This window comes from Theobroma umbraticum, unplaced genomic scaffold, assembly GCF_002168275.2.
Source record: "Theobroma umbraticum cultivar Fairchild unplaced genomic scaffold, ASM216827v3 scaffold_95.0, whole genome shotgun sequence".
NCBI classification, from domain to species: Eukaryota; Viridiplantae; Streptophyta; class Magnoliopsida; order Malvales; family Malvaceae; genus Theobroma; species Theobroma umbraticum.
In genome coordinates, this window is record NW_018397257.1 from 11,878,331 (window position 1) to 11,890,591 (window position 12,261).

General features: G+C 37.3%; 2 protein-coding genes across 2 annotated transcripts; one reads left to right on the forward strand and one right to left on the reverse strand.

Moving 5' to 3' along the window:
• Positions 1–1,844: 1,844 nt before the first annotated feature.
• Positions 1,845–11,195, reverse strand: LOC110412241 (Insulinase (Peptidase family M16) family protein). The gene is given in 19 exon segments (XM_021422760.2): positions 1,845–2,285; positions 2,702–2,823; positions 3,005–3,158; positions 3,601–3,707; positions 3,815–4,018; positions 4,576–4,758; positions 5,082–5,255; positions 5,924–6,303; positions 6,654–6,803; positions 7,389–7,545; positions 7,916–8,061; positions 8,454–8,687; positions 9,062–9,181; positions 9,272–9,367; positions 9,579–9,652; positions 9,846–9,958; positions 10,430–10,476; positions 10,581–10,656; positions 10,742–11,195. Coding segments are annotated over 19 exon segments (3,087 nt in total). The 5' UTR covers positions 11,048–11,195; the 3' UTR covers positions 1,845–2,041.
• A 430-nt stretch (positions 11,196–11,625) lies between these two features.
• On the forward strand, positions 11,626–12,261 carry LOC110412244 (non-specific lipid-transfer protein 1-like). Its single transcript, XM_021422763.1, has 2 exons — positions 11,626–12,051; positions 12,139–12,261. The coding sequence occupies exons 1-2, from the start codon at positions 11,711–11,713 to the stop codon at positions 12,146–12,148; spliced, it is 351 nt and encodes a 116-aa protein (XP_021278438.1). The 5' UTR covers positions 11,626–11,710; the 3' UTR covers positions 12,149–12,261.

The following is a 12,261-nucleotide window of genomic DNA, read 5'->3' on the forward strand; positions in this document are numbered from 1 at the left end:
CACAAGCCCCTCCTGGAAATCAATGTTCACATAACAAAACCTTTCACAAGTTACCACCAATTCTCAGCCATATTAAAGATTGAATGTTGAAAACTCTAAAGAAAGAAAGAGGGTAAGGGTCAGAAGTTCAGTTGTAGTCCAGCACTCACCCATTGTGCCAGAGGCATCACCGCCACCATAGAAAGTAGCATGTGCATTCTGCCAGCTGCCATATTCTCCAGCAATTCCATGCAAGTTTAAGCTAATAAACAGGAAAATAGAGAGAAGCATAGCTGAGGAAAATATCTGAGCAATCCTGTTTAACTAATAATTAGTAATGCTACAGAAAAGATCAAGATCTGGGCTGTCGGATGATGGAAAGGTGGGGAATATGATTTGCTTTGTGTTGTGCGTACAAGAGCTTAGGAAGAGGATTTGTATTTATAGGCGTAGAGTGCGGAGCAGTGCCAGCAATGGCAACAGCTAGGTGGGGTCAGGAACAGGGGCCCGCCAGAGCCACGAATGGACTTGAGGAAATCGGGAGAGCACATGCATACAACCGTGGGCCACACACCCTCCCTCCACAGCCCACAATCCACATGCATCAATCTTTGAACTGTATCTTTTCAAGTTAATAGAATTACTGCGGTAAAGTTCCAGGTTGCTAATTTGATGTTCTGTTCCTGTTTAATAATCAAATCTGCAGTTTTCTCAGTCTCAGTTGTGGACAAGTAGGGCGTTATATGTCTCTGTTTGAGAGCATAAACTGAAGTTGCTCCCCACTTTCAAATGGGGGATGGTCCTTAACAGACAAAAATAGGATAAGGATCTCGATCTGCACATGCATGAAAATCTTCATTAAGCAATTATCCTCCGCCATCTTACCTAATTTTCTACTTGAATAAATGAGCAGGGTTCATTTGATTCCCTCATCAAAACTTGATTGAAATCGAACATTTGCTAAACTGGGTTTTTGAAAGCCAACGTTGACGGGGCAGACAAGCAAGCGGTATGTCCAGTTCTGTTGGAGGGAGGTTGGCTCACATTCACGTGTAGCAGCCGACAATTAAATAGTTTAAGGCGCTGATATGTTCACGCATTTCTTGTATATACTTTGCAACATCACAAGAGTTTGTTCAGTACACAAAATATCTTGTACTGCTGCTACTACGTTAGTTATTTCAATCTGGTCATGGTTGTTGAATTAATGTAATTGATTTATTGAACCGACACGGAAGAAAAATGGAACCAAATTAATTCCATTGATCTTAATTGAGAGTATATATTAAGAAATGGATATTTAATATATATACACTTGAATAATTAAATATAAACAAGTGGAATGAAAATGCAAGCAAATTTGGTGAAATTGAGCTAGGTCCTACCATGTTGGGACCACACGAAGTTCCCGGCTTGAATTACGGCCCCTTCAGTCTTCCTTAGAATAAGGGCACATCAGTCAATTTCGGAGAGTAATCAAAGCATGGGAATAAGTTGATATGAAGAGACAAATGGAAAGAATATGATGTGGCTACCCTTTTCTCTTTTACAGAAAGGCTGAACCTTCGAGTTAATATCCTTCCTGCCCCACTCCAGGTATGTGTTGTTTCCCCATTTTTCAAAGCTACAAATCGTTGCTTTCCAGAAAGCAATACATCTATGGGTTTTTGGCCACTCTTAAAGAGTAAGAGTTTGGCTGTATATATGCTTCATCTTCAGTCACTTTAGAAAAAGGTTTTATCAAATACTTTGACAACATCTAAATATGTTGGTAACACACACAAACTTTGCTATTATGACAACATTAACTAGTTTTAGACATCCAATACATTCAATTGATGTATAATAACTAATGCGAAATCCAATTAATGGTCAAAAACCACATTTCAATGAAACGTGAATAAATGTATTATTCCACTATTTTTGGTCTGTCACCGACTCTGCATTCCCTCTTGTGGGCAGCAGATTAAATGAACCCCACTTCCCAGCTCCAAACATGGAAACAAAAATCATTGTTACTCTCTTGCTCTAATTCGTCTATTATTTTATGCTACAGCAATGATTAACAAAGGATTGGATAGTACTTTGATGACGCCCTAAAGGCTTTAACGTCTTTGATGACCTGCACACAGTCAGTTTGGCTTTCCGCTTCTTTTAGGTCTGCGTTGCATCCCCAGACACGAACAGCAAGTCTTCGACACTTCGGAGAAGATTGTTGCAAGTACATTTTATACCAGTTCACGACGTCTACCTTCTGGATGCTTCGGAGTTCCATTGCTTCCCGCTTCGGCAAGTCAAACATGTACCTGAAAGTTAACAACAGATCCATCACAAGAAGAAAGTTAACCACAGATAGCATGGAGGAAGAACATCAGTACAGCACAAAGCTCTGAATATCTAACAGCAGCTGTCTTCCAGACAGAAACATATGGGATTCTTTTCCGATTATGAAATAAATAATATTTCCAACTCAAGAAATCAAAAGCAAGAAACATCACCAAAACACGGTGATGAGAATGGCCCAATGTAGAGCCATCATGGACTGACATGAGCGGCACTTCTCACCTCAAGGCTGCTTTATAGTTTGTTGTAACACCATAAACAGCATATTTCTACCACATCAACTTCTACTTATTGCTTAGATGTACAATTTTGAAGTCCGCACTATCACTAACAATTGGAAATTACATATAAAACAACCAAAATTGTATATAGATGGTACCTATCATCAACAATCTGATCCCAAAAGCGACTGGTTTCATATAAGAGGGATGGATCTTTCTCCAGCAGCTTCGCTGTTAAGCCACTCCTATAACTCTCAAATGACTCATCATCAAGCCCTTCCTGCATTTGCAAATTTAAAAAATAAATAACTAAAACACACCCACGCACAGCATTTTGATTAAATAATAATAATACAACTACAGTTAAGCATGCAAAAGAAAGTGCTGTAGATTCTTGATAGGCTATAAAAGACAAGCAACTGAACAGAGCAGCATACAATATAACTGACTTAAAAACTCACCAACAACTCTTCCAAGCCATTTATGAAGTTGACTGTTCTCTCCTGCAAGTAAACTGGGCTATATTTGGAAGATTGAATGCAGAAACAAAAGCCATAAACACGATATGTCACTCGTGGACCACATTGAACAACATAACCAAGTTGCTCCTTTGTCCTATATTCCAAATCAAATAAAGAATTAGAGAACTCATTTTAATTACTCAATTTATGGCATTGCCCACAAAAATAAAGGCACAAAATATGAACACGGCATCCAATCATTCAATTCATGCACACACACATCCCTACAAACACATGTCCACCAATGCTTGCAAACATGAATACAGACAGATATAGTACATAACTAGTGCAATCTGGACACGTACAGATCTCATACAAAACATGAGTGCGGCCTTCAGAGAATCAAGAGAACTTTTCTTTATGGCCAGTTAAAGGATTAAGTGAATGATTATTTCAATCAATCACTTGAGGGAAAATTCACTTAATTTGCCTGTCTTTTGGGTGCTTTTGTGCTTGAAATATCTCCTAAGACAAGCTTGCAATATAAAGATCATAGATTGGTACAATTTCAAACTTTCAGACTTAGAAAAGATCACCTTAGCTGATTAAAATGTGGTTCTTCCACAATTTCATCAAAAAGATCTATCAAGGCCTTCAGTTTTACTGCTTCCACCCCTACTTCTGGCTCAATTTGGAAATAAAGCTTCAACGCAAAACCAAATAATGTAATCAATAACAGCATAAAAACATTACTAGAAAAAGAGAATATTTAGCTGATATTTCATAGAGAATTGGACCATCATCAGTTACCTCAAGCACTGAGTTTGTTTCAGACTTGTTCTTTACACTGACATCTCTCACAAAGTTGGCACTAGAGGGAAAACATATCACTTCCTCTCTATGCCTCATTGTGACTGGCATCGGTTGTACAGAAAAGTTGCTTTTAAAGATATTTGATATGTCAAGTACTTCTTTTTCTAACAAATTACCATGGCAAAGGCCCTCAATATATATCTGTACAACATAAGCAGTTAGAAATATAACTAACTGGGATAAATGCCCATTAAGAAGTAAAGAGAAGAGAAACAACCAGAAAAAGAACCCAACAATTATATTAATTGATTGATGTCCCTAGCAACTGTATGATGAGATATCAAGAAATAGTACTGAAAGAAGCAGATTTTGGAATCCATCACTGTGATTCCACAATAATACATCACAGGTGAGTCTTCCTTCAATTATATAATTATGTTTTTCTTTGAAATTCCATTCTCATACCTATCATAAAAGAATAGTATGTTATATATATTTATTTTTCAAGCTACGAATAGATAAGGATATCCCTAACTCTTCTTTGGACAATCACTTCCAAGTTTCAAGGGTAATTTAAGTGTACATAAATGATGCGAAATAAGGACGTTAACAATACTTTATCCAATCTTGAAGTGTTATGATCAACTACAAGAAGGTTCAACAGGATTAAATCGCATGCAATCTGCACATGTCCAGTAACGCAGACACTGATGGAAGAAAACAATTTTTCAAACCCAGATGCCATGTTTTCGTGTTACCTGGGATTGGAGCTCAGGAATAAAGGCCTTCAAATCAGATAGAGAAAGGTCTTTTAGAAAAGCAAGCTTTTCATCAACATCATAGAACCTCTTGCATAAAATCTGCATTCTCAAGTAGGATGAATGACTGAGAGGCTTCATGTTGGCATTTTTCAAAGTTTTCTCTCTATTCTCCTTAATAACCTGTCAGATGCAGTGTCACTTTATCAGACACACCAAATACCTCAAGAAACTATAAGACTAATTCAATCTTTGCGTGTGTCTGTTGATTGTCAGGTGGTAAGCTAATTGTAGAATTAATTGATAACAACTGTCATCTAGAGTGTAAACAAATAAATTAATTTACAGTCAATCTTTAAAGTGCCAATCTTAATCAAACTGCGGCTTCCTCAGTTTGCACTTGCTCTTTCCCCAAACACTGACACCCATATTACATGTACATCGAGCACCACGCAATTTGAGGACAGGCAAAGAAAAGGGAAGAAAACATGCTAAATTGTATGTACCTTAAAACGATCAATGGTTGGTAAAAAAGAGTTTGCGATTGCCTAAACCTTGTTTGGGGGGGCAAAAAACTGTGCAAAAAGAAAACAGGGGCAGTTATCATTGAAACCATAAAGCTTTAGCTCTAACTTGTCACTGCACATTGCCACTGAAGTTTCCAGCTTGGCAACACTGGCCTGCAAATAAAATTCCACTCAGGTTCAGATTTTAATAACATATGAAAGGACAAACTAATGAACGTAAGGTTAGAAACATAATCAAACAATGATGACAATTGTTAAGAAACTAGCTAAATGAAGCGGAGGGGGGGCGGGGGGGTGGGGGTGGGGGGGGTTAAAGAGATTGTTAATGAGACATTACTTGTCAACTGACATAGCTTAGGCAGGTAAGTAAGAGCTTTATCAGCACAAATTACTTGTTAAATTGGTGCTTCAAAGGCTGCTTAAAGCAAAATCGCAAAGGTTTCAACTTTACTATTGACTACCATTAATGATTTTATAGTATTTACTCAAATTCAGAGATCTAAAAGCATGAGTATTTGTTGTTATGAGATATTCTTTCGAACTATAAAATATAATTAAATTTCCTGTTTAAGAAATCGAACGGTAAACAATAAACTAAGAGTATGAGTCAACTGTCAACTGAGTCAATGGTCAACAAGAAACTAAAAGTATGAGCCAAGCCCATGCCATAAGGCCAGAAAAATCTTCACTAAAACAAGAATTCATGATTACGAAGTTTAAGAACAAGAAAACTTTTAAGGTTCCATTAAACAAGTTTTGCATAAAAGACAAGATCAATCGCTAACAGAAAGGTTCAAAATGATAAATGATAAGAAATTAACCTGATATATAATCTCATTCAGCTCATCCTTAAGAAGGTGAATATAAAGTTCAGTCAACAAACAACTCTTCAGGTTAAGGTATGCTCCTTTCAGATTGATCCGAAAATATGTATTTGCACGAGGAAGTTTGAAAGTACTATCAAGCTTATACCAGAACTTCATCAATGGTTCATCAAAAATGCAAACAGGCAATGATTCGTTCGCAGGATCAATTTGCATATTATCAGCTCGAATGGAGAAATCACACGGAATAAACTCATTCTTCAAAGGCAGATGCAATGAAACATCAATATCTGGGGGGTCTCTCCATAATTCCATCAAAGATGGAGAAATTTCTTCCTCAGCATAATGTGATCCAAACCAAGGCTCATACTTGACATCTGCAACAAGAGAGAGTTTAGGCAGCTCAGTTGCTTTCCTATAATTGTAATTGTCAATATTACAGGTATAGAACAAATGATGCACATTTTAGTTAAAGCAGAATCATCATAACTAAAGAAACACACTAATGGTGGAAATCTACAATGTAAAAGGAACAATGGAACCAAAACCATCTGTAACTTCTAATTGCAAAAGAAAGAAAAGCCTTGATAGCATCAAGTTAATTCATTTGTCTGAGACTCTTAACATAAAAACATACATAATCTTATATTTGACATAGAGAGAAAAAAAATTAAGATAAAATAGAACAGAACAGGGCAATGATTGAAAATTGGAGTTAAAAAGGTACCTTGTGACTTAAAGGACTTGGTTACTACATCAATTCTCATGTTTTCGGGAGTGAAGAAACCTAGAATCTTTCTTATCATTTCCTCATCCCAAAACTCAAAGACATAGTCTCCATAAATGACATGCTCTGCTGGATAAACAAGTAAATTTTCTGCAACAAAGAAACACTGGGAATAGTTTGATAGTGAAAACGCAGAATCATTGCAAAGAAACTCCAGGAAAACCATCAAAATACAAGATTTTAGCATTACCCAACAAATAGCTTTCTTTTTCACATATACCCAAATGATGTGAGCAGGATTCCCATAATTTCTGACAATGATCAAAAATAATAATTTTGTATTTGCTAACATGTGTTGCTTTAGCAATTACGGGGATTTCCCAAAGGCTACCTATCAATCCTAAGCTCTCAAATTTTTCTAGGGATAAAACAATCCCACAACCCAACCAGCAACGCATAGACACTGGTTGTCAGAAACCATATAAGTGCGAGTTGTTTAACATACACCAGGCATATTAAATACGCAATAAATTTCAAGGCATATAACCAGCATATCAACTATTGTCCACCTTCAATTAACAACCAAAATAAAGCTTCAAGGTCAATTGAAAGTATAGAACAGGTAGGCAATCAAGAATTCAAGACAAACCAATGACAGTAATATAAGCAAATTAGTTATATCATAATTTTTCAACGTATTCAAGTTAAAATTTCAAAAAAGAAAAGGAAAACAACCTGCAAGTTCTGAAGCATAGTCATCCTGAGGTTGTTCCTCAGCAAACCGAAACTCCAAATTTCCCATATCCTGCAGTTCTTTAAATATCCATTCTTGGGGAGAAAGTCGACGCAATAATTTAAGGTATTGGTAAACATAACCAATAGTGTCAAATATCTGAGGAAAAAAAGAGAAGAGATAGTTAATAATTCTGGCTAAAAAACCATCAAATCCATGAAGCAACTTCAAATAATAAAAGCACATCAAATATAGAAACACAAACACAGAAACAATCACAGTAGTAGAAAAACTGATTAGGCAAAGGTCATCACTAGTATAAGTTATTAAAAGCTCGAGGTAGCAGTAACAGCAACAGAATGGGAAGATACAGTGAAGCAACACCCTCCTTGGAATTCAAATTTCCTATAATGCACATTCCACACGAAACTAGATGCAACACCAGATAAAATTGAAAACATTACAGAAGAACTGAGTGTTATTTTCTACAGCTTGTTATATGCATAGAAGATGAAACAAGATGTACTACCTTTTCCAAACCAGAGTCTGTAAGATGGATGGACATGCTAAAGATATAAGCTACTGAAGATCGCTGCATCCCATCATCCACACCAGCAGATAGAGAGGTTGCCCATCCTTTAGCTTTGAGAAAGTAATGCAGGCTTCCTTTGCCCTCTGAAAAATGTAAAAAAAAAAAAAAGGGAAAAGTTTATTACTTTTCAGCTTTAGAACACATGGCCAGCCATGTAAATTCGTCATAATTTCAGCAGCATAAAAAAGTGTAAGTGAATTATTCAACAATAAAGAGAGAAAAGCGGGAAAAACGAAAAGAAATTCAAGGAATAAACAGGGAATTTGCGGCCAATGAGAAACACTATTTATAGTACAAAGACCATAGTCAGGTATCAGGAATCACTTATTACACATCAAACATCAGAAATTTTTCCATTCTCTTCGTGTATGATGAGCACAACCCAATGCACAAATATGCATCCTTTCTTTTTATTATTATTATTTCCATGAGCAGCCTCCTAGTTAAGCAATAAGATAATGCAGAATTATATTACCATGCCCAAGAAGATGAGCCAAATAATCTTCCGGTTTCTTCAGATACTCTTGCAAAAGACAAGGCAGTGTCCACCGTAATTCAAGGATATGAACATCCTTAACTGCCTGTAACCTGTAAAGTTTACCAGCTTTCCAGACAGGACCTTCCACCGTAAACTCTGGCCTTCCTAGAGAGCCTTGTCTGACATCCGAAAACAATTCGACAACCCATTGCTGAAGTAAATCCAAAGGCTCTACATCATTAACAAGTATCATCATCATCAATATACTATAAAAAAATGCAAACACAGATTTTAGGTATAAATGCCATCATAATTTCTTCCAACTGCCACATAAATAATCACTGCTGAACTTCCTTAAAAAAGTTAGAATTAATGTTTGGATAGGTTATAAACTTAAAGCATAAGGTAAAATATTGGCTATATAAACAAGTTAAAAGGGCCAAGAAAAATTAAACAAAATTTTGAGTAAAAAAAAGAAAGAGGCAGGAGTTTGGTAAAAGAATATCAGTGAAAATAAATGAAGTCCCAAGTTAGGAATTGTTTCCAGCAGAGAGAGAGAGAAACTCTAACCAGTGGCCACAAATCTAGAGAATCACATAACTTACCACCACCAATTACCACTAACTTCATCAGTCCACCATGGTAATAATCTTTGTACAATTCTAGTATTTGTTTGCGTAGATCAATCCCTTTCTCAACAGCATCGACCAGACTCTTCTTGTTCCCTTCCATTTAAGAAAAAGAAAATACTCATTTTCATCCCAACAGCGTAAACAAATCAATCAAAGAGAGAATACCAAAGGTGGGAGTCTCACCGCAGGAGAATGTGTTAAAAGGGTGGCCATGTTCAGATGTATGGCACTGCAGTTGCTGAAGGCGGCAACTATCATTTTGCAAAACCTGGTTAAATTCTACAATCCAATTTTGGTTTAAATTACAGTTCCATTCAGAAATCATAAATATACCATTAGCACGTGCAATAAAAAGTATAAACTAAGGGCAACAGAAAATGGAGCTTTATAAAAAATTGGAGAAACAAACAAAAAGAAAAGAGATTGGGGGGTGGGGGGGAGATGAAGTTAGGAGACAGACAGATAGTAAACTCAGATAAGTGATGCACACCTGAATCCACAGCAAGCACCTCTCGTTCCATGGCTTCAAGTTTCACAAGGGGTGAAATAAAAAACTGAGAAAATCTGATAAAGAAAAAAGATCAACATAAGTCTCTCAGCACTGCCATAATTTAGGAAATCAGTACCAAAACAACAACCAAATTATTGCTCCGTTAAAAATCTCCACTGCAAAAACCTGCATGCCAAACAATGGAAAGGGAAGAGAAAAAATTAATTCAATAACTAAAGTTTTGTCGGTTAAAGTTTCAGCATTTACCTTCTTAAAGCACCCTTGAGAAATTCTCTTTCAACTTCAAAATGGTAGCAGCTATGCTCTGCTTCTGTATATGCATTTGATGACCCTCCATGTTTGGATAAGTAACTATCATACTACCAAAAGAAAAGAGTCAAAGTGGTAGGCCAAACAACAATTACATCACCAAACAAAAATCAACGTACTGCTTAGGTTAACAATTGTTGAAGCAAGCAAAAAATTTGATGGATTAAATGCAGCCATTTCATGTTCAACTAAATAATAAAAAAAAAAAACAGAGAATGTAAGGCAAAATTGAGAAGACATGGTACAGATGGATAAGCATAAGTAAAATAGTCCTGCCAGTGGAACCCGCTGCCATTTCACTTCAGTTGGGTTTCATTGTTACGGGGCATCAAAAGATTAAAATCATGCATAGAATATTATCAGAACAGTCACTAGAATTTTTACTGAAAACTCGTTGATCTTCAACCTTTTTTGGTCAAGGCAATGTGTAATTGGGAACATCATTTCTAAATCCAATGGGCTACCAACAAGAATGACAAGGCATCTAAAATGGCAATAGGAGAGAATACGGATGAACAGACCTCGTTTTCATCTGGAAATTCGGTACTTCCCATGAACAGCATATGTTCTACAAGGAAATAAAGCTTCATGAATATTATGCACTAGGCAGAAACAAGTATGTCCCTCTGAGCGACCAAAATGGAAAGAGAAGAAAAGTGAAAGTAGTGAAACCTAGAAAATGAGCAAGACCCTGCGCCTCGGGAGGGTCAGATAAGCTGCCAAATCCTACACACATTGCCGCCGCTGCCTGCAACCAAATTCAAAATCAATCTCATTTCCGGTCCGGTCAATCATTATGAGGAGGTGAAAAAAGAGCAGAGCAGAAGAAAAACCTTTTTAGTCTGAGAGGACTTGTCTTCAATCTGTTTCTCCTCGTCGTCGTCTTCTTCATCTTCATCTTCATCTTCGTCTTCTTCATCTTCATCTTCATCTTCGTCGTCTTCATCTTCTTCAGCTTCAGGCTCACTCTCAACTGGCAATTGGGAATCTTGAGGAAGCCCGTCAGGGTAAATCTGGGGATCGTGAACAAGCAATGCAACGAGGCCATTGTGGAGCTCGATTACTCTGTATAGTCGCCGATCGTTTGGAGGCTTAATCACCACGCTGTCTGATGAGTATTTCCATCCGCCCGCAACCATTTTAAATTTTCTTGTTTGAAATTTGGTTGGATTTCTAGTTGATCAAAGTTTTTCAATTCTATATTTCTAGTGTGCCAAAGCCAAAGCCGAAGCCGAACCCAAACCCAAACCCAAACCCAAAACTATGGCGGTCGCCCTCCAGTCTCTAGTCTTAGGTCTCCCTCTATTGAAACGCAAACGAAAAAAAATGCTGATTTTTGAAACAGATTGTCTAATGTCCATTGTACTTAAGCTTATAGACGGTAAAGGCCTGTCCATGGTCCTACAGCCCAAAGCTACAAGTCCAACCATCACAACATCAACACTTAATACTTTTTTTTCTATCTAGTTTTATATATTTTGTTAAGAAGGATCATATTTTAATTAATAAGTCAAATACAAATATCAACACTCATTTGTTGTTATTTATGTTCCAAATTCAAATCATCGTTTGCGTATGATGATTGGAGTGCGAGACCATTTTGGATGCTCTCACTTGTGATTCTCAGCTAATCTAATCTAATCATCAAATGCAAAGAAAAATCTTCTGATACCAACAATCCTGTTTATGGAAAATCTTCCTCCCCAACAACCAGAAACTTCCCCGGCCCAGCCCATGCACTCTATCAGAAGGCTAGAGCCAGCCCCTTTCGTGGATCGCATGACAAATTAAGCGGCAAAAACATGCCAAAGGTGGGATTGATGCTGTTGCTTGTTTCCATGTTGGTGGCTGCTGTCCCTCGTCATGTCAATGCAGCCATAACATGCGAAGAGGTGACCTACTATCTTATTCCATGCATTAGCTATGGCATCTTCGGAGGGACAGTGACTCCAAGTTACTGCACAGGTATCAAGACCCTGGACGCAGCTGCCAAAACCACGGAAGATCGCAGGGAGAAATGCAACTGCGTTAAGGAAGGTGCTGCCAGAATCCCTGGACTCAACTACACCCGTGTTAATGAGATCCCAGGATTATTAGGAACTACTTGTCCTTACAAGGTCACCTCTGATGTGGATTGCTCAAAGTATGTAGCCTTTCCTTCTCTTCTTGATGTAGTATTGAATTGTTGAATGACTTTCTCTACTAAATGCATGACCTTTCGCTGCTGCAGGGTGAACTGATCAACTGAGCCTGCAAGAGCTACCAAGGGTGTTCTGTTTTTTATGATGAAGGAGAAGTTTCTTGTACCTAAAGTAATTTCAGTGTGTGAAATTTAGCAAATAAGATCATGTTT